This window comes from Erpetoichthys calabaricus, chromosome 7 (assembly GCF_900747795.2).
Source record: "Erpetoichthys calabaricus chromosome 7, fErpCal1.3, whole genome shotgun sequence".
Lineage (NCBI taxonomy): Eukaryota > Metazoa > Chordata > Cladistia > Polypteriformes > Polypteridae > Erpetoichthys > Erpetoichthys calabaricus.
In genome coordinates, this window is record NC_041400.2 from 148,255,325 (window position 1) to 148,278,875 (window position 23,551).

The following is a 23,551-nucleotide window of genomic DNA, read 5'->3' on the forward strand; positions in this document are numbered from 1 at the left end:
AAGTAACAACAATCACCATTGTTGCAAAACCATAATTACTGACCAGAAAAGGAAAATGAGATGATGTGGAGCAAAAAAAGAATTAATAATTTTAGCCACGTTTTAAAATATTTTCCAAAACTCTAATTCAATTCTGGCAGTAAGTATAAAAATAATATGCATAAAATAAGCTTATGAAAAAGTGTTTCTTTGCAAGCAAACATTAGTATAATACATAAAATCATATTCTCTGCATTTTCTCAGGTATTTTCTCTTTAAGAATAGCATAAGAACTTTATGGACTAAGCTACTCTGAAAAGGTAAGTTCTGTACAAGTTAGTGTGCTTAATGAGTTTATGAAGTCATACAAGGTCTTCTCAACAGTGAAGCACATTATAGAAAGTTTCTCAGTCTGGGAAACCAAGGAAAAAAATTAAAAATGACAGAAAATTTCAGGTATAAAGTTACCAAGATAAAACAGAATTCTCTACAAATACTAATACAAGGTAAAATAAATACATTATAAATTTTTCTTATATTTTTTTAAAGGAGCATAGGACATTCTCAAGTCTTTATTGCTTGTCATATTAAATACTGTTTACAGACTTATCAGTGCTAATATTAAAAAAAAAAATCAGTGCAAGACTAGAGCTATGTAAGGCCATTCATATCATTATGCTGATAAAGTCCAGAATTCATTTCTATTAGTATCCATCAGAGTATGAAAATATATTTCCATAGGCACTAAAATGACTTGCATGTGCATCCAAAAGAAAAAATGAGAACTCAGATTCATTTTTAATCTTTAAATTTAGATGTGCTTCATCTTCTCTTAAAGATTTAAAAAAGGGTGAATTATCTGGTATACCTGAAACATATTCCGTTAAAGTTCTGTTAAAATCCACATCCACATGAATGAATGAGCTTCTTACGATATCTTCAGGAGACTTTTCAAAATAAATTTTTTTAATAATAATTTGAGCAATAAGAAGTGGAACAAAAGTATCACCAATTGCTGCTATGCCTACAGTCTCATCTGTATTATGCACCTGTAACACAGAAGGACAAGCCCAAAACAATGGAATAGTATTTGAAACTTCAAGGAAATCGTTAAAAATTATTCCAGTTGATGATGACAGGATTTTGGAGCCAAATGAACTGTTCATTGATGCTGTAATTACTAATGTATTGCCATTTCTGTCTAATATTCCTATATTGCTCCCAAATGTTTTTAGCCCCATGTGTGTAAAATGTTCATCGCTAACATTATCATTTAAAAGTGATTTATAAATTTCTTTCGCTGAATTTAAAAAAATAACATAAGAGGATGCAATGTTTTTGATGTCTACTGTTGACTGGATGGAAATATTATGGACATTTGTCATATTTAGCATTTCTGATATTACTCTTCTTGAGTTTTGGGAGGAATGCAAAAAAAGTGTATATTTCTCGTTTTGTAGAATAGATGGATCTTTGATTAATGCCAAGCTATTATTTACATTATTTAAAAAAAATGTAGCCTCAGAACTTGGAAGTCCTTCTGCTAATCTTTTCAGGAGTGTTTCAGGAAGGTAAGAGCTATCAGTCATTAGTACACTGGCATTGTGTAAGAATTCAGAGAGCTTCTTGTTAATAATAGTACTGTTTTCAGTTTTGACTTCACCGTTTTTGTCACAAAATAGGTGGCATAAATCTGAATTCTGTATATGTTCTTTGCTGTCTTCTAAAGCCTTAGCCAGAATAGCATCAACAGGAAAACCTTCTCCTGATAGTTTTATAGCACTGTGAAATAGTGGTGCCCATTCTAATGTCCCAAATTCTTTGTGCATTAGTTTTAATCCTTGAAGTACTAATGGAAACCCAAATCTGGAAAAAACAGAGTTTGTCGAAGCAGCTTCTATTGCCTTTGCAATTCCCGTAGTCTTGTCATAAAAGACAGCAGAAAAACCACCACCTGAATAAAAATAATTGAACAATAATTAGCATCTATGAAATCTTAAATACTTAACTACTTTTCTTTATGCCACTACATTAAATGTTACAATTCTAACTTAAGGTAATAATGACATAGTGTGGGTTTAGTCTCATTGGTAAACACACTACAAAAAATATAACATCACTAAAAAAAGGCTGAACCAACTAAAGGACTGCACAGTGTGGACTAATAGTAAAGCTGAAGGAGTTAAATCTTTTGAGTTTAGACAATTCAGAGAACAAAGAGGTTACATAGCACTAAATTGGGGATATTTAAACTTGATGGTTTTGACAGTTTTTTGAAAGATTTTAATGAATTGAAACTGATGAACCAGGTTGGGCTGACTGACCAGTTCTTTTCAAAATTTTTCTTATGTTCTTAAAGTTGAAAAACCTATTAAATAGTAGAGGTTTTCAACTGCTGGCTTTTTTAATGTTCCAAAACTCTGTTAAGCCCTTCCCATTCTATGATCATTCACCTTTGTGGCCACATTTTCTAGAACACTCTTCCTAGGTCTGTTTGTGAGATGAAATCTGTTAAGCCATTCAAATGTACAGGAAGATCCAACTGCTGTTAGGCTTTTTAATTTCTATTTTTTCATTTATTGAAACTATACAGTTTATACTATAAAATACCAATTTTAAAATGATAAACTTTTAATATTTTATGCAGCACATAAATAAGTATGCTCTTTTACTCTGCCCACTCTTTTGTACGAAGGATGTTCAAAAAGTTTCTGCACTTTTATATTTTCGTTGGAAATGGTGAAGGTGGGAGTAGTAGTAGTTGTGCATTAAAATGTTGATGCAATGCTGGGAAAATTGCATCGCATACAAAGGTGACTATGTAGAAAAGTGATGTAATTTGTTTTTGAAATTCTTAATAAATACAGTTGAAAAAAAGAAACTTTTTGAATGACCCTTGTACTTTTGGAACCCTATATGTGGTATATCTGTACATCTCATTTTGTTACTTAATTTATTTGGTAAGTAACTATGTTATGTCATTTACTATTCTTTTATATCCAGTTTTATAGCTATTTACTGTAGGTACCCTTGATTTGTATATTTTTTCTTAATACTTGCTTTTTAAAATATATCAGTTATATTTCCAAGGTCTTGCCTTTGGCACATTTGTTGAATCTGCAGCACTTCTTTAAATAATACTGTTAATTTTTATTGTAATATTATTAACTGTGTAATGTACCATGTAATGGGGAATACTGTTAATAGCATTGCAAAAAACTAAGATTGATTAAAGTCAAATATTTTTATTGTGGTATTACATAAAAAGAAAGTACACAATAAATATGACTGGAATATTTGCATACTGTATACATTCAAAAGTGATTGCTGTGTGTAATATAATGCATATGTACAACTCTTTTGAGTAAAGAATCAAACTGACTTAGATGATTTTTGAGTTGTTTGAAACTAATCTAATGCCATACACAGTCAATAAAACAAGCGTAATACTAACATTCATTCAAGCCATACCATCTATCAGTTTAACCATGCATGCATCCATTCATTCCAAGAACATAGAGTTATAAATTAAATCACAAATTTATAAAAAAACTATATTTGTGCTTTGTTACAAAAACTGAAACTGAATAGCTACAATATTCTGAGATATTGACAACATGTTATTTATGCAGGAATTTATGTTTGCAAGATCATAATTCAATCCCACTGCAACACTGTCCACTGTCTAAGGAGTTCATTGTGTGTCACTCTGGGCTGTGGCAGGTGTCATATTTTAGACAATCATTAGTGTTATATGGATCATTACTATGAGAAGGCCTTAGGAGAGGAGTGTCAAGAAAAATAACAGACATACAAAACAATAAAAAGTAACAAAGAAAGGAAAGAAAGCAAAAAGAAAGTATTTTTTCTTTTTTCTCTCTCACTCGCATTTTAGAGAGACAAGGCATAAAATGTATCTATACATAAAGTTGAGAAATCATATAAATAACAAACAACAATGAAAGGGAAAGGTTACTGTTTTTAATGAAGACAGGATATACATATAAAATTTCACTGCATAAAAAGATAAACAAAAGGCAAATGCATTCAAAATTACTTTTTCTTTGCTTCCATAGGCACAGCAACATGAGCAATACAATTTCATACATTCTTTTACACTGAGTAAAGAAAAAATACATTCAATATACACTGTCTCTTTTTGTTGTTTGCGAAGACACAAAAGAATAATTCTGCAAAACTGTACTTGTATGATTTCATAAATAAATTATCATTACACTGCAAACAGGTTTATATTAAAAGATAAAAAATAAATATGATTGTGCAGCTTAATGAAAAGTAGTTTCCTCTGTCTGATACAGCATAGTGACAAAGTGGTTAGTACTGTTGCCCTATAGATCTTGAGTCCTAGTACTATGATTTTCCTCTTACATGCTTGGATTATTGACAGCCCTAAGCTAGCCAGCTGTGAATAAGTGTGACTGTATGAAAATATCTTACTGTGGACAGGTGCAAAATTCAGAGCACCACTGCTAATAGGATAGGCATTGGCTTCCTATGGCCCTGACCTGAATATGTAGGTTATAAAATGAATGATGATTTAAGTGCATTTTTTCATTTTTAATATCATTAGACTTACACCATACTTTTGTAGTAGAATATGATTAATATAAGGTGGAAAATATAACATATTAACATCTATTACATAAACTATTATGTACTCAATTATGTATTTGGGTGAGATACTTGCCCCCTGGAACTCACATATCACTTACAGGTACATTACTTTAAGAAAAAAAAATGCAAAATGATTTAAGTTACATTACTTAGAAATGTATCCCCAGTTCTACTTGAAGAACTGCTCCAACTCAGTCTCATTTATGAGTTTTCAAATAAGAGCTGTTGATGATGTTCTTTATTATATGTAATTACATGTAATTAAAGACTGCGAATAATTGTTAGTATGGCATTTGTTTATGTGCTTATACTCTAGCTGTTTACAGAACTGAAACAACAATTCTCCCCAGAAAAAAAAATGGATAATATCAGTTATAACAGCATCAAAAAAGGAGTTTTAATGGTGAAATGGATTTGCTACATACACTTGAGACTGAAAGGTTTCTGTAGAGTAAGAAAATCAGTAAAGTGAAGTGCCTTAATAAAAAGTGTTTCACTTTAGAGGACAAATCCATTTGGCAAATTTATATATACCGTGATTATGAAAAAATAACTTTGACTTGAAAAATACCAAACTTATCCTTTAAAGAAGCAAATGCACAGTATAATTTACTATTTTAAAAAGAAATCAGTTACAATGCATCCAGGTGCCTTTAATGAAATATTATTTACCTGCAAAAGATAAGACATATCAAAATAAGGAGACTTTGAATTTTGAAATGTAAGTAATGTTCATGTGAGTTTCTCATCCCCCCTCCCGCCCCTTTCAAATATCCCTGTTAACCTGACTGTTAACTTTAAAGTGGAACCTTGTGAATGCATGTGTGAGTCAAGTGATAGGCTGGCTATCTACCCTGTTGCTGATTTCTGATCTGCAGCCCATACTGCTGTCCTCCACACCCCTTGGCCCAGTTCTTTCCTAATGCCTTTATTAGAATGGAAGTGACAAATAAACAAAGTGCCCTAACTTTTGCAAAGTTGTACATACAGGATCATCTGCACTAAATGGTAGGTTTCTTATATTTTAAACTTATTTTATTTAATTCATAGGTATTAGCAGTTCTCCCATGTTTTTTTCACTTTGTGGTTTACAGCTCCCTTACTAACCAGTGTCATTTTCAATTTCCATAATGTCTGCTGTGTAAATGATTTGCCAGTATGCACAAAAGAAAACTAACGGTAATGCTTCGATCAGCCTTTGAACTGCCTGCAGAGGGATACTGTTGTGTCACTGTGTTAGCAGACTGGCTCACGGCATTACTATCTGTGCTGTGTATCACAGTGTTAAAGGCTACACTGCATAAAATATTGATGAAGACAATGGAACACCACTTTGCATTTAGCCACATTGTTGCTACTAAAATGGTTATGTAGTGTATGGTTTTATCCTGTAATGTGTCCTTATCTAGGTATCTAGAAAAACACAATTAAATAAATTACATTATTATTAGTGGTGTTATTTATAAATACCAAAGTTTACTTAGGATTTTCTCTAAGTGGATGTAAGCCTGAAAAACAAAAAACATGCTCACAAACTAGTTCAATAACAATTTATGGTCAATAAAAGCCTAAATAGTGTACAAATTAAATTCTACAGGTGAAAAAAATTGTTGCAGGTCTTTGATCAAGATTTAAACTGGTTATTTTTCTTATGAATATTCCATGTGCCTTTTGATCCTTTTGCTGATCTACCTGGTGGTTTTATGAAGCAATGTAGTCACATTACTTAAAATTTCTAAAGCCCTGCATTCTCACGAAGTCCAGAGCAGCCCAAGCAACATTGAAATGGCACAGCAATTCTTACAAATTAACAAGGCCAGGTCTGCAACCTGTAATCTAATCTGATCAATTTGATTCAGGATTGTGGGTGACCTAAACTCATCCTTGAAAAATTCTAGTTCAAGGGGAAAAGCACCCCTAAAGAGAGTTTCTGTCTCTCACCAGATAACATTCACATTCACAAAGGGTTAGTTTGGAATAGTGAATTAAACTGCCAGGAGAAAAATGAAGACTGGACTCTTTTGGTACTGTGTCTCTTCAGAGAATCCTTGGGTAAAGCTGATTTGACTTTGTGTGGAATGAGTGGTTGCTCACAAAGTCCCTAATGAGGCATAATACCTGCATTTTAAGGGCATGTCAGTTACAGCACTACGGCTATGTGGCGTGATGCCCAGAGGGTGATCCGGCTCATAGGATCCTCATTGTTGAGGACTCGAGCAGCTAAACCAGGCCAAGAGGACGCCCACATAACACCTGGCTGCGGCAAATAGATTGTCATTTCTGGGGGATGGGACTGGGCCACTTGTCTGCCTGGGGGAGTTGACAAACAGGATCCTGAGCTGTTTCGTCGTACGATGGGTGCGGCAAAACAATGTACACTGCATGCTCCCCAACCTGATCTGACCTGAGAAAAACTCCCTCAGACAAATTTAGAAGACAATATCAATAGTTGCTGAATATGCAATTTTAAAACCTGTAATGTAAACATGTATAACAGCATAAATGTTGTTCAAAATATGCTGCTGAAATGAAATAATTGAAACAAAAAGTCAAAATAGCATATTTAACCACTATAATCAAAATTAATATTATCAGTGCTTCACACTAAAATAAATCCAAAGAGTGACAAATCAGGTATTTCATTACCTGCTCCAGCAATATGGGGATGAACAACTCCAAGACACAACAACACAGCTACCCCAGCATCAACTGAATTTCCTCCTGCCTGAAGAATATCTTTTCCAACTCCAGTACAAATTTCTGTGAATAAAATATATTAAGAGTGAATTTAAAATTTTCAATAATTTCTTCTGTTAGAGCACATCAATACTTTTCTTTACATGTACTACAATAATATTACATAAATATGACTGCAACACAAAAATATTTACTAAATTATTCTTCACTGTCTTTTCCAAAGTGGATAGTGCAACATTCGGTGCAGGAAGTCAGCAACCATCCTTGGATTGCTGAGCACACTCATGCATGCACACAAATTCACTTACAGTATACTTGTCCAATTTATAGTTGCCAAATACTACAACATACACATGTTTGTGATGTACAAGGAAACCAAAGTACATGAAAAATCTCATGCAAAAACTACAAACACTGATAGTGACTAACAAGGACTGACACTCAGGTTCCAGGATCAGTAATGCAACAATGTTAACACATTAATCTTTTTAATTAATAAGAAAAGAGAGAGAAAAAGAGTGAGTTGTATATTGAAAGTGGTGCCATGTGAAAGAAATATTAATAATGATTATTATAAAAACGTTTGAGCTGTCCGTGCACAGTTCATTGTATACTCAGTATTTAGTAGGCCTCTCATTGTAAAGAAAGTGTTCTCAGAGAGCAGTGTGTTTAGAAGTTTGCCCCAAAAGAGAATAAGGGCATTTATATAGCATGCAGTGTTCTTAGTCAACATGATGCATAAAACAACTATGAAACCTAACCCCAAAATGTCTCAATGACTGTTAAATAAAGTTTTTTATATATTAAAATGAATATTGTTACTCTGTGGCTTGCAGAAAAATGAATGCAGTATAATATTGATGCCTAATAATTTGAAAGTATTATTAAGCAACTAAATACTTAATTTTAACTACTCTGACAGTTGTTTCAGATACTAGCATCCTGAAGATTAACGAACATTCCCCATGTAATTAGTATGTTGATATTTTTGTATTACTCAAGATTATCTCTAAAGTACTGACCTGAATCAGTAATTAATACACCATGGTGATATAATCCTTGATGAGAATGATGCTCATTGTCTTCATTGTCCACTTGTTCATTTTTAACATGCTGATGATCATTTTCTCTTCCTCCATCTTCATGGTTATGTCCTTTATCCTTATTATTAAGACTGATATTTTTTAAGTAAGAACAATTGTATTTTTCTAAGTGCTGGTGGTAATGGTGGTCATTTATATTAGGCTGCAGAGAGCCACATTTAAGTTTGTAAAATACAAAAATGAATGCAACAGTCAACAGTCCGACAGAGGACACTATTCGAAGAACAGCCTCTTTTCTTCTATTTCTTTCTCCAAATGAAATCAGGGGTCTAAACAAAGTAATACAAAAAGATTTTCAGATGTTTACCAACCTTTACACTTCTTCATTAAATGTGCAAATCAATAAAAGGCTCTCATGATATAAAGGCTAATACAGGAAGAAAACAAGATAAGACATGAGTGAATAATTAATGAAATATTACATAACTCCAAATATACCTGCATTTATTAAATAGTGCATAAAGTTCTAAATAATCTTGTTCCATCCAATAACTGAGCGCCTGTCCTCCTACATTCTCAATTGTAACCTTAAATCTTCTAATAGTAGTCTGTTTATTATTTCAAGAGCTAAATATAAAAGAAGTGGTGAGGTGGCCTTTTGCTGTTATGTATCAAAAATCTGGAATGATTTACCAATACATATATGCCAGATTAATACCATGGAACATTTAAAAAAAACCTTTAAAAAACACTTTTTTAATTTGGCTTTTTCTTGGATGTATTTTAGTTTTATTTCTAATAGATTAAACATGCATAGAAATGTCATATTAATCTTGGATTTGCAACCACTATTAACCTTTACTTCTCACTGTTTCTGGTTTTGCTGTGGTGGTGCTATGTGTGATGTAGGAATCTAAGCGGAAACACAACTGTCAGTTAGATCCACTGCATTAAATCTTCCAGGACAAATCTTATAAAACAATAAGGAACATCTTTAGTACATTTAGGTTAGGTAGTAAACTCAATAGCGATTGGGCTGACGTTTGACTTATTAACCGTGCAGATTTTGTTTTGTTTTTTTTCTCCAGCACCTCACCCCTGGAGTTTTTTAAAGATTTTATTTAAAAACAAATATATATATCCATCCATCCATTTTCCAACCCTCTGAATCCGAACACAGGGTCACGGGGGTCTGCTGGAGCCAATCCCAGCCAACACAGGGCACAAGGTAGGAACCAATCCCTGGCAGGGTGCCAGCCCACCGCAGGACACACACAAACACACCCAGCACACACTAGGGCCAATTTAGAATCGCCAATCCACCTAACCTGCATGTCTTTGGACTGTGGGAGGAAACCGGAGCGCCCGGAGGAAACCCACGCAGACAAGGGGAGAACATGCAAACTCCACGCAGAGAGGACCCGGGAAGCGAACCCAGGTCCCCAGGTCTCCCAACTGTGAGGCAGCAGCGCTACCCACTGTGCCACCACTTCGCCCCAAATATATATATACTAGTCATTTAGCCCGTTACAATAATGGGAGCTAGAACAGTAGTGCATAAACATTAGTAGGAACAGTCTATATTAAATGGCAAGGGACTTTGACCTCATTCTTTTTGTTGGTCGTATTTTTCTTTCTTTCAGCCTTTCTTTTGTTGATGTTTACTTGCTGAGCTGACCATTCTTTGTGGGCTGCCGCCGTGTATTGTGTGCCTTTAATTTTCTGTGACAGTAATACTGTCTTGTACGGCTCTATTCAATAAGGGCGCGCACAAAAAGGCGAGCTTCAAAAAGGCGACCTCAATTGAGCGCGCCTTTATTCGCTGCACCCAATTGAGGTCGCCCTTTTGAGACTCGCCTTTTTGTGCGCGCTCTTATTGAAGGATACCGTCTTGTACGTCCGCTGGCTTGTACGTCCGTAATATACCTTTAATTTTCTCTGGCGGTAATACAGGCGTACGCGTCGGTAATATGCCTTTAATCTCCTCTGACAGTAACACTGGCTTGTATGTGGCTGTAATATGCGTCACTGTATTGTGTACCTTTAATTTCCTCTCGCAGTAATACTGGTTTGTATTTCCGTAAAACGCCTGTAACTTTCTCTGACAGTAATATTGCACATCGCACCGTGCCTCACGCATGCGCACTTCATCAGAAGACACCCACACACGGACACCTGGACGCACATAGGGATTTTATATATATAGATACTACTTGTATATCTATGTTATGTAAAAACATATTTGATATATTCTTATCTATTATTTTTGGTATGTATGTTTTCTTATTTTTATGTATTTCTACTTTGTTTTTCTTTTTTGTAACTTTTTTAAGATATCTTGTAAAGTACTTTGAGCTGTATCACATATATTAAAATGTGCTATAGAAACAAATGTTGTTATATTCAATATATTGTAATGTTTGTTTAAATACAGTACAGTATGTAAAAATGTATTAGACTTTATTATTACATTACATTTTTCATATAATTATCTATGTTGCCTAAGGAATTCAATTTTGTTTTTCATTAAATATTTAAGTTTTTTTAATTCTACATTAATGTCATATGCATAAGAAGGATCAAGGTAAATATTTATTAATTTATCATATATACAGTATAAGTAATGGCCACATGTCATCCTGCATGACTGACATTTAAATTTTACAGATTTCCTTTTATAAATGTTTTCCCTTTCGTCTGCTACTGAAGCTTCTTGCCAAACAGATTTGAAGCTATAGTTATACAGTAAATGACTGTTGTGAACATTAACCACAAATGTCTTAAACTGGTGAAAGAAACTTCTGAACTTAATTTTTCTAAGTAGCTAACTGAAAATTACTCTTGTCCATTAACTTCCTCAGAAACAATAAGTTATATGAAATGTAAAGCCCTGTAAAAATAAAATATTTGTTAGGAAGTTCATTTTATAGCCTAAATATTTTTGTCACCATTAACAACATCTTCCTAATCTTGGTCAGAACTTTAATTGTTGCCTTCCAAGACTATTATTATGTTCCATGAAAGTGCTCCCCATATCACATTCTCATGTATTAGGTTTCATGTGTCAGGTTTTCTTGTGTCAGGTAACAAATAACTGGGCGGAGTGGTGGCTCTGAGGCTAAGGATCTGCGCTGGTATCCCGAAGGTTGCCGGTTCGAATCCCTGTCACTGCCAAAAGAGATCCTGCTCTGCTGGGCCCTTGAGCAAGGCCCTTAACCTGTAATTGGTCCAGGGGCGCTGTACAATGGCTGACCCTGCGCTCTGACCCCAAGGGGTATGCGAAAACTACCAAATTCCTAATACAAGAAATTGTATAAGGCGAAATAAAGAACAAAAAAAAAAATACAATAATGTTCATAGAAATTACAAAGGATAGGTCCCAATTCCAAGAGAAAATTCACTTTTATTTTACAGTCAACATTCTGCATGCACCTGATCTGTAGCAATAGTAGGAAGCAGACCCTAGAGAGGTGGAGATATGCTCTAGAGAGGAGAGGAATGAAGGTCAGTAGGAACAAGACAGAATACATGTGTGTAAATGAGAGGGAGGTCAGTGGAATGGTGAGGATGCAGGGAGTAGAGTTTGCGAAGGTGGATGAGTTTAAATACTTGGGATCAACAGTACAGAGTAATGGGGATTGTGGAAGAGAGGTGAAAAAGAGAGTGTAGGCAGGGTGGAATGAGTGGAGAAAAGTGTCAGGAGTGATTTATGACAGACGGATATCAGCAAGAGTGAAAGGGAAGGTCTACAGGATGGTAGTGAGACCAGCTATGTTATATGGGTTAGAGACGGTGGCACTGACCAGAAAGCAGGAGTCAGAGCTGGAGGTGGCAGAGTTAAAGATGCTAAGATTTGCATTGGATGTGACGAGGATGGACAGGATTAGAAATGAGTACATTAGAGGGTCAGTGCAAATTGGACAGTTGGGAGACAAAGTCAGAGAGGCAAGATTGCGTTGGTTTGGACATGTGCAGAGGAGAGATGCTGGGTATATTGGGAGAAGGAAGCTAAGGATAGAGCTGCCACACAAGAGGAAAAGAGGAAGGCCTAAGAAAAGGTTTATGGATGTGGTGAGAGAGGGCATGCAGGTGATGGGTGTAACAGAACAAGATGCAGAGGATAGAAAGATATGGAAGAATATGATCTGCTGTGGTAACCCCTAACGGGAGCAGCCGAAAAAAGAAGAAGATTCTGCATGCAACTGACTTATTAATGAAATTTCTGCATTATATCAAAGTGTGTTGCCGCTCAGCTCACTGCCCAGTCACTTCCACTGCTACCCAGCTACCCTCCATCATTTCAATGATGGGATTGTGACTAGTGATTTGAAAGTGTATGGTTTCAAACCACATGACCAATGGCAGCTGCTGTTAGAACTTGTAACGGGTGCTGTCATTGGTCTAATGTTTTGAAACCATACACTTTCAAATCATTGGTCGCAATCCTTATCACACAGGCTTTCTGCATGGATTGGTAAACGTGAAATAGTGGTAATTTTAAAAGGAAGGTATTTAGGGCTTAGGAGGATGGCTCGGGATTTCAGGAACAATCCAAGTGAGTGGTGCTTTTTATAATTATCTCTGTTTGCATACACAATAAAATAAAAGCCAAACAAATAAAGAAGTAACATAATGCTTGTTCCCCTATAGGGAATTTCTTTATCCTCTTAATGCATCTACTGGGCTGCTTGACTGCAACACATCTAAGGTCTCAAGGCTGATATCTCAACACTACTACAAAGACCCCAGAATGTCACATAATATGCTTTTAACTTTGTAAAAATATCTCTTAGTTTGCAAAAAGTAGGGAAGCCTCCACTAACACAAGGGCTGTTGTGAAGTTTGCCGTGTATGTATAATACATGTTGTTCGTTACTGGTGACTTCCTAAACATTGCCAACAAAGTTTGTTTCACTCCTTTGCACTGGTAATGGATTAACTATTATGTTCTTTTGAATAACTCAATCGCTATCACTACATACAGTTTAAATCAAAGCTGTCTTCTCTCTCCATTACCTCCAGATTAATGTTTACATAACTTGATAAGGGTGTTCCTTCTGGAACCAAAGGTTGCAAGTCATTACACTTAGCTTAAAAAAATTCATGACAAAATGATCAACATGAAACCATGCAGTGGAAAAATAGGCAAAAAAATATGCCGTCAAACTTAGAACATAGCACAAATTATAGTACAGTAAATTTACACTACATATATATGTATATTTGCATACACCTGGATAAATCAAAATGCAAAATATTAAATCCCACATGGGGTATCCAGTGTCTCTTCTCTATTAGGCCACATCTTTGTTATTATATCACACCTGATGTATTCCCAGACACAGTGAAAAATCTTTTGGTACTGCTGCACCCAGGCCTGACAAGCCTGAGGTGATGTGCTCACAGCAAGTATCTTTTACCTCCAATAATCATATCTGGGAGCAGCGAAGGACTCACAAATGGGTTGAGGAATTGGTGAATTAGGTGGCAGGAACACCATTATCATGTGATAGTGGGTTTTAAATTACTCCTTCACATGGTTAGGAGCTGTTGCCTGTTGCAATTCATTGTACTTAGTTTTAAAAAATCATGACAACTCCTTCAAAACGTGTGCTGCCTTTAAAAAGAAAAGTACATCTTGCACGTGGTTACTTTCTAGTGTCTAGGCGTTAACTTTGCTTTCTTTCTAGTGTCTAGCCTTTAACTAACACTGCGTGGCTGCAAATTTTAATTTGCATGTTCCTGCCTTGTGCCCTGTGTTGGCTGGGATTGGCTCCAGCAGACCCCCGTGACCCTGTGTTCGGATTCAGCGGGTTGGAAAATGGATGGATGGATGGATTTATTCAAATGTGAAACTGCGGGTTGCTTCACCGTACGCAAAACAGAAACGTCTTTAACCGATAAAACTAGCTTGTTTTGAAGCCCACATATTTTTCCACTGGGAAGCCTATGCCCTCTCTAAAGACAGGTGTTACAGGCCCCACAGCAAATTCCCTCGGAGCAAGCTGTCATCTTTATTTTTCCTTACACATTCAGTTAATGAAAATTCACTCATTAGTAAACCTTCAGTGTTATAATGTCGTGTAAAAACAAAAGAATATCTCCTCTTTGTTCCTACTAAAGTTTTGTAGACAAGCACGCTTGATCATGGAGCTGTCACTCTGCCGGCGGCTCGCTGTCATACTCACGCGTACAGGTGCACTCGTACGCTCGCTTCGTCGTCGTGCTCAGTCTCGCTGCGAACGGACTCGTAGATTTCGCAGCTCTCTTCGCATTCGGCCTGGAGTTTCGAATAGCGCACCGAAATGCCCTTTTCCATTGATCGTGAAGTCTTCTAAGCACTTTTTAACTTGGGCAGTGGTGCTTTTGACGCTGTGTTCTGTGTGCTGCGTGCTGCTCACGCTTTCTGAATTCTCTTCCTGGTTTTCACCTGTCGCGCAGTCCGCCCCCTGGCAACGAGAGTCACAAGCTGCCAGTCCTGCCTTTCCAGGTAAGGTACATTCCGATCTAATCTATTATACCACGCGTTTAATACCCAAATTACAACTCCTGGCAAAATCAATATGGAGTCGCCAAACTTAGAGGATGTTCACTGAAGCTTTCTTACTTTTGTAAACAAACGAATTTTTGTTTAATAGCTGAACATTCTAGCATCCTAAAACATACTTCAAAAATTTAATTATTTTACAGTTTTTCTTGATCGCTTTGATGTAATTCACATATCAGAAACGACAGTGTGACGCAGTGGTTAAGGCTTTGGACTTCAAAACAAAAGGTTGTGGGTTGACACTGCCACTGTGTGACCCTAAGCAAGTCATTTCGCCCGCCTGCGTTCCAATTAGAAAGACACAAAGAAATGTAAGCAATTGTATCTCAAATGTTCTAAGTCGCCTGGAATAAAAGCGTCAGCCAAATAAATACATGTAGATATGTAACTCTCACGAGTCTTAATGCGGTTCTCAAAACAGTCAAGGTCTTTCTCATAACAGTAACTCATTTGTGCAAAAGCCACTAAAAGAGTCAAGACTGTTTTATTTATAGAGCACATTTAAAACAACCGAAACTGACCAAAGTGTTATACAGTTTCCAAAATTACTCCAATAAATATATAGATACAGTAAATAAATACACCAAAATATATAATCACATGTATGGAAACATGCAAAGTCAGTTTGTAAGGGTCATTTGCTAATTATTTAAGTCATATTAAATGTTTGCCTATATAGATAGATAGATAGATACTTTATTAATCCCAAGGGGAAATTCACATACTCCAGCAACAGCATACTGATAAAGAACAATATTAAATTAAAGAGTGATAACAATGCAGGTATACAGACAGACAATAACTTTGTATAATTTTAACGTTTACCCCCCCTCCACCCCCCCCCCCCCCCCCCCCCCCCCCCCCCCCCGGGTGGAATTGAAGAGTCGCATAGTGTGGGGAAGAACGATCTCCTCAGTCTGTCAGTGGAGCAGGACATTGACAGCAGTCTGTCGCTGAAGCTGCTCCTCTGTCTGGAGATGATTCTGTTCAGTGGATGCAGTGGATTCTCCATTATTGACAGGAGCCTGCTCAGTGCCCGTCACTCTGCCATGGATGTCAAACTGTCCAGCTCCGTGCCTACAATAGAGCCTGCCTTCCTCGCCATATATATTGGTACATAGTCTATGGGAGGGTTTTACAACCCCCACAAGCTGAATTGAATTGGAATATTCTAACTATTTCTTGTCTCTCTGACTATAGATTAGTCTTGGTTAGTGACCTGCCTTGTCAAGAATAAGGCATTGAGGTTTTAACGTGCCCAATAGGATTTAATGCAACGTGCTCTATTGAAGGAGCAGTGCCATATGCTCTAAGCTTACTGAAGGTGAAGTAAAGCATCTTTAACTGTAGAAACAACAGAGGTTTGTGTTTAAAGAAGAGACATTTTTTTGCCCCTTTATTTTTTGCCTTTTATTCTACATGTGTAACAAACTTCTTTGTTCTTGTGTGGACTGTTTGTTTTGAATTTTCACTAAATCTTTTAAAACGAACTTTTGGACTGAGAGATTTCTTTCTACACTCGTTTTACCTGTGCTTAATTCTGCCTTACTCACCAGCAGCTACACACAGTCAGTCACTTTAACATTGTCACCAATGAATAAAACCCTTCACCACTGCTTTAAGACTTAGACACCAAGTGATTTGAAATTTTAATCAAAACCCTGGAAAAGAGTACTGCAAAAAATGTAAAAAAAATGTTCAGACTCAAAAATGAAATGTGAATGATGTATTTGTAAATTTACACGTTATAACTGCTGTACCTAAGACGATCAAAATAATAAACATGAAACTATGCATTGGAAAATAGGCAAATAAAAATATGCAGTCAAACTTAGAACACAGCACCAATTATAGTACAGTAAATTTACACTACATACAGTGGTGTGAAAAACTATTTGCCCCCTTCCTGATTTCTTATTCTTTTGCATGTTTGTCACACAAAATGTTTCTGATCATCAAACACATTTAACCATTAGTCAAATATAACACAAGTAAACACAAAATGCAGTTTTTAAATGATGGTTTTTATTATTTAGGGAGAAAAAAAATCCAAACCTACATGGCCCTGTGTGAAAAAGTAATTGCCCCCTGAACCTAATAACTGGTTGGGCCACCCTTAGCAGCAATAACTGCAATCAAGCGTTTGCGATAACTTGCAATGAGTCTTTTACAGCGCTCTGGAGGAATTTTGGCCCACTCATCTTTGCAAAATTGTTGTAATTCAGCTTTATTTGAGGGTTTTCTAGCATGAACCGCCTTTTTAAGGTCATGCCATAGCATCTCAATTGGATTCAGGTCAGGACTTTGACTAGGCCACTCCAAAGTCTTCATTTTGTTTTTCTTCAGCCATTCAGAGGTGGATTTGCTGGTGTGTTTTGGGTCATTGTCCTGTTGCAGCACCCAAGATCGCTTCAGCTTGAGTTGACGAACAGATGGCCGGACATTCTCCTTCAGGATTTTTTGGTAGACAGTAGAATTCATGGTTCCATCTATCACAGCAAGCCTTCCAGGTCCTGAAGCAGCAAAACAACCCCAGACCATCACACTACCACCACCATATTTTACTGTTGGTATGATGTTCTTTTTCTGAAATGCTGTGTTCCTTTTACGCCAGATGTAACGGGACATTTGCCTTCCAAAAAGTTCAACTTTTGTCTCATCAGTCCACAAGGTATTTTCCCAAAAGTCTTGGCAATCATTGAGATGTTTCTTAGCAAATTGAGACGAGCCCTAATGTTCTTTTTGCTTAACAGTGGTTTGCGTCTTGGAAATCTGCCATGCAGGCCGTTTTTGCCCAGTCTCTTTCTTATGGTGGAGTCGTGAACACTGACCTTAATTGAGGCAAGTGAGGCCTGCAGTTCTTTAGATGTTGTCCTGGGGTCTTTTGTGACCTCTCGATGAGTCGTCTCTGCGCTCTTGGGGTAATTTTGGTCGGCCGGCCACTCCTGGGAAGGTTCACCACTGTTCCATGTTTTTGCCATTTGTGGATAATGGCTCTCACTGTGGTTCGCTGGAGTTCCAAAGCTTTAGAAATGGCTTTATAACCTTTACCAGACTGATAGATCTCAATTACTTCTGTTCTCATTTGTTCCTGAATTTCTTTGGATCTTGGCATGATGTCTAGCTTTTGAGGTGCTTTTGGTCTACTTCTCTGTGTCAGGCAGCTCCTATTTAAGTGAATTCTTGATTGAAACAGGTGTGGCAGTAATCAGGCCCTGGGGGTGGCTACGGAAATTGAACTCAGGTGTGATACACCACAGTTAGGTTATTTTTAACAAGGGGGCAATTACTTTTTCACACAGGGCCATGTAGGTTTGGATTTTTTTTCTCCCTAAATAATAAACACCATCATTTAAAAACTGCATTTTGTGTTTACTTGTGTTATATTTGACTAATAGTTAAATGTGTTTGATGATCAGAAACATTTTGTGTGACAAACATGCAAAAGAATAAGAAATCAGGAAGGGGGCAAATAGTTTTTCACACCACTGTATACATGTATATTTGCTTATACCTGTATAAATCGAAGTGCAAAATATGAAGTTCCACAAGGGGCATCCAGTCTCTTGTCTCTATTAGGCCACATCATTGTCATTACATCACACCTAATGTCTTCCCTCCTGAGACACAGAGTGAGAAATCTTTTGGTATGCGGCACCCAGGCCTGATAAGCCTGAGGTGATGTGCTCACAGCAAGTATCTTTTGCTTTCAATATTGATATGTGATTATGGGACTGGCCTTCCATCACAAAGCAGAGAAGGATTTTCAAATGGATTGAGGAATGGTGAATTAGGTGGCAGGAACACCATTCTCATGTTTTAGTGGGTTTCAAATCATTCCCTCACATGGTGGGAGTATTGAAAACTTACATTGTCCCAAATCACCACATGACATGGCATGTTGGCCCTCACAATTCCCTTTTCATTCTCTGGAATTAGGGCATTGTAGAGCCCATCCAAGAAGTGAAGGCAGGGCTCATTGGCTACCATATTGTGAACAACCCCATGTTCAGCAGTAGCAGCACATTTCCATGAAAACTGCTTCCTGCTCTGTTTTCAGCAATATGCACTATGTGAAACCTGAGCATCTGTATATGCTTGTGTGTAATTTACTGTGTGCCATGACATGCTCCTGTGATACAAGACTGAGAACATGTGTTTTATTTGTTTCAACTGAACCTGTTCTGTGAGCATGTGATTACATTTGTTCTTAATTGAAAGGTAATTTTACTACTACCATTGGCAGTGGGTAACATACATATCTGAAGAAAGTTTAAAGTAATATGATTGAAAACGCTAATGCAATGCAGGACTGCAACAAGGTGAATGAGAGGTCTGTAATTCTGACAGACGAATGTAAAAACTGTGTTTATGAGTTGTCAGAGTCAAATAAGAAATGCATGAACACAATGTAGTAGTGAAATACAGTATGTGTAGACTCAAAGGCAGTTTATAAAAAACACGAGAAATGCTAATGTGTGTGTGGGGAAGTACTGATTTCGCAACTCCATTAAGAGTGAGGAGAATGACATTTCTGATGTGCGAATTGCATCAAAGCGACTGAGAAAAACTGTTAATTATTAGCATTTTTCTTCAGATCAAGTAAATTAAAAAATTATGAAATTTCTCAATGCTGTGGAAAGAATTATGGAATCACCTTGATATTTGCATTTCTAAAACAAATACTGGCACAAGTCTAAAAATGCAAATTAGTCTGCAGTTACAACAGAGAGCTAACAGATCTTAACAAGCTTGTGGACATCGCCCAGTCAAGAGAGTTGTTGCTTGAAACAGTGGAAAGGATTATAACACTCCTTCAAGAATGAAATCCAACATAGAGTGTGGGAAAAGATGTTGATTTCAGGTATAAAGGTTATAAAAAGAAAACATACAGGCAGACCAAGGAAGACGTCAAAGAGTAAGGATAGAAAACTCAAAGCAATATGCCTTAATATTAGAAAATTCATAACAAAACAAAGGAGAAATAAATGGGTGGAAACAGGAGTCAATGCTTGTGACAGAATTATAAGAAATAGCAAAATACCCGCGCTTCGCAGCGGAGAAGTAGTATGTTAAAGAGGTTATGTAAACATATATATACATATACATATATACATATATATACATATCTACATATACACATATCTTTGGTTTCCTCCCACAGTCCAAAGACATGCAGGTTAGGTGCATTGGCGATTCTAAATTGTCTCTGGTGTGTGGGTGTGTGCGCCCTGCGGTGGGCTGGCACCTTGCCCGGGGTTTGTTTCCTGCCTTGTGCCCTGTGTTGGCAGGGATTGGCTCATGTATTTAGGATATAGCGGGTTGGATAATGGATGGATGGACATTTGTATGCATAGCCCCATTTGCCCGTTTTCATTTGTTTTTCATTCTTCAGTAATATTTAAGCAAACCCGGAGCTTGTAAGTTCAAATCGTGGTACTGACACCACTGTGTGACCCTGAGGAAGTCACTTCACCTGCCTGTGCTGCAAAAAACCAAAGTAATTAACAAATTGTACCTCAGATGTTGCAAGTTGCTGGAATAAAGGCATAAGTCAAATAGATAAATATGTATTATACACATAGGAACTATTCATTTATTTTCAGTTAAGTCATCTGCAGCAAACCTTTATAAATGAGGGTTTCTCGTTTTTAGATAGTGCAAACTGTTTCTTCTTCATTGAGGTTTTCTCTTGGAGAGCTTTTTTCATTTCATTGAAAATTAAAGCAGCAGCTGCCAAAATATGTAGCTTTCTTATTAATTTTTCAACATTGTGTAAAATAACTTTATAAAGTAACATAAAAGGTTTAAATACTTGTTATCCTTTTACACTAAAGTATTACTAAAGAGATACAAAAAAAGTAAAATGCATATGTTGTTTTTCTTTAAGGAGATTAAATATTACTGAAGAAAAAAAAAAAACTTAAACAACCAAATGGGGCTATGCATACGAACTTAAAAGGTTTAAATAAAACAGAAATATATACCTTTTATTTTTACTTCCTTAACTTGTGGAGGGTGTATCTTGTAGCAAAGCCCTAAGTTTTTTCATGAAAGCCCGTTTCAGTCAATAAGTCTTAAAAAGAGGTGTAAAGATATTGACAATAAGCTACGCAAACCCACCAAGACATGCAATCATTTAAATCAAGGCGCGAGTCGAAAAACACCATCCAATACTATTAGTTAACGATTAACACATTTCTATATGTATTGTAAGCATACAATACAACTGATAATATGTTGCGCTTATTTATCTGGTGTACCGACATTTTTGCGCGTTTAACGGCTGAAATCTAACGTGGTTTGTGCCCTTCCGAATGAAAACAGTTAGCATTTACCTTTTTAATAAAAAGCGAGCTTTTAAGCCTGAGAAATCACTCCGTAAATGCACACGTTTAATTCTTGATCACTTCAAACAACTGAACTATCCAGAACATTTCAGGCATACATCCAGCATTCAAACTATGTATAAAAAGCACAACTGTTAAAGGAATTCAGCATTTCTTAATTGAAAATGTTCCTTTAATCCTCAACATGTCTCAATGAGTCGTTCTGGTGGTTTTACTTGACATTTTGATATTCTGGTTAATTGTGTTTGCAGTTGAGATGTTCTTTCCTGATTTATACTTGTTTTCTCGTTAATATTTGTTTCACTGGTGTTAGTGTTCTGATTAGAGGTTATTGGTCCTTTGATGTCTTGACGGTTTCTTCTTAGAACAGCTCCTATTACGCAATTCCGTCACATACTGCTCTATTGTTTCTCCGCTTTTCTGGAAACGTAAAAAAACTTGTGCCGCTCAAACGTCACATTGCGCTTTGGGTTGCAATACGTTTCGAATTTTTCAACTATTTTGTTCAATTTCATATTGTCTCCATCTTCTTCAAACTGAAAATTGTTATACACCTCTAGCGCCTCTTCACCAATTACATGTAGAAGCATAGACGCTTTAATTTTTTCACTTTTCCTATCTGCTTCAATCGCAGCAAGATACAACTCGAATCTCTGTTTAAATCTTTTCCAATTTTCAGCTACATTTCCCTTTAACTGGAGATTTGGTGGGGGCTGTAATCCTAACATATTTGTTTTTCTCTTTTGCTAGAACGTCTTAGCGCTTTCTGATCACATTTTCGAGTTACTAACAGACACGCGACTCGTTCAAAAGCTGAACCTCTTCTTCACATTCCTCTTGCAATCCGCCACTTCTGACACCATGTAGTGATCTTGTTAGGTTCGTAGTTTAATCAATACACACGATTGAAAGATATAATAACTTTTTAATAGACAGACTTTAGAGATATTTACTGTACAAGTTACTAATCGTTCTTTAGTTTACGCCCATTCTCCTACTTGCATCGGCATTCACAGGCATTACTAATCATTCTGTACGTATCCCTTAATAGACCTTACTAATCAACTATCATTACAAAATCCAACGTGGTTTGTGCCCTTCAGAATGAAAACAGTTAGCATTTACCTTTTTAATAAAAGGCGAGCTTTTAAGCCTGAGAAATCACCCCGTTAATGCACACGTTTAATTGCACATGTGTTAATATGCATGCTTACACAGTATTAAAAGACACTCAAAAATTAACGTCATTTACCTTTGTTCTCACGTTTGATAAAAGGCGAGCTTTTATGCCTGAGAAATCACCCCGTAAATGCACACGTTTAATTGCACATGTTTTAATATGTATGCTTACACAGTATTAAAAGACACTCAAAAATTAACGTCATTTACCTTCGTTCCCGCGTTTGACTCGTGCTGTAAATCTCTTCCTTGTTTTTAGTTCAAGTGATTACGTAGGAGGTGTGATGACGCGATACGTGACTCCGCCTCCTCCATTAGAGTATATGGACAAAAAACAGGTTCCAGTTATTAACATTACACGTAGAATTTCGAAATGAAACCTGCTTAACTTTTGTAAGTAAGCTGTAAGGAATGAGCCTGCCAAATTTCAGCCTTCCACCTACACGGGAAGTTGGAGAATTAGTGATGAGTCAGTCAGTCAGTCAGTCAGTGAGTCAGTGAGGGCTTTGCCTTTTATTAATTAGTATAGATTGGCTGCATAAAATGGGATTTACATAAAGAACAGCCAAACTAAAACCAGCACTAACACCTAAACAAAGGAAAACAAGTTTGCAGTGGACTAAAGAGAAGCAATCGTGGAGTATGGATAATTGGATGAAAGAGATATTCAATGATGAATCATGAATCTGCATTGGCCAAGGCGATGATGCCAGACCTTCATGTAAAGATGATTACCTGAAGAAAACAAGCGAATTTCCACACTCATTTATGATACAGGTTTGGTATGTTAGGTAAAGGACCAGAGGAGATGGGAATCATTAACTCAACAGTCAATGCACAGGTGTTCATTGAAATTTTGGACATTTTTCTCATTCCATTGATATAAAATAGGTTTGACGATCTTATTAGTGATAAAAAAATAGATTTTATTGCACTAAGTGAAACGTGGCTTAGCTCAGATGGCGCGGCTGTTTTAATTGAATCTGCACCTCCGGATTACAGTTTTACTTGTGCTGATCGCCAAGGAAAGAGAGGTGGAGGGCTAGCAAACATTTACTCAAGCAGGTTAAAATGTAAAAATATCAGTTTTGGTAAATTCAAGTCTTTTGAGTATCTCGCCA

The 23,551-nt window shown here is 36.5% G+C and overlaps 1 protein-coding gene across 1 annotated transcript; it reads right to left on the reverse strand.

Annotated features, from left to right (window-relative positions):
* Positions 1–385: 385 nt before the first annotated feature.
* Positions 386–14,922, reverse strand: si:ch73-337l15.2 (glutathione hydrolase 6). The gene is made up of 4 exons (XM_028805538.2): positions 14,543–14,922; positions 8,334–8,683; positions 7,261–7,374; positions 386–1,933 (listed from the first exon to the last, which is right to left on the reverse strand). Exons 1-4 carry the CDS (start codon positions 14,671–14,673, stop codon positions 684–686), a joined length of 1,845 nt encoding a protein of 614 aa, XP_028661371.2. The 5' UTR covers positions 14,674–14,922; the 3' UTR covers positions 386–683.
* Positions 14,923–23,551: the final 8,629 nt, after the last annotated feature.

Excerpts from the sequence above, each read along its gene's own strand:
- si:ch73-337l15.2 (XM_028805538.2), bottom strand. The coding sequence starts at position 14,673 with ATGGAAAAGGGCATTTCGGTGCGCTATTCGAAACTCCAGGCCGAATGC. Across the intron at positions 8,684-14,542 it reads GTACGAGTGCACCTGTACGC|ACCCCTGATTTCATTTGGAG; the intron begins GTGAGTATGACA and ends TACTTTGTTTAG. Across the intron at positions 1,934-7,260 it reads TCCCCATATTGCTGGAGCAG|GTGGTGGTTTTTCTGCTGTC; the intron begins GTAATGAAATAC and ends ATTTTTATTCAG.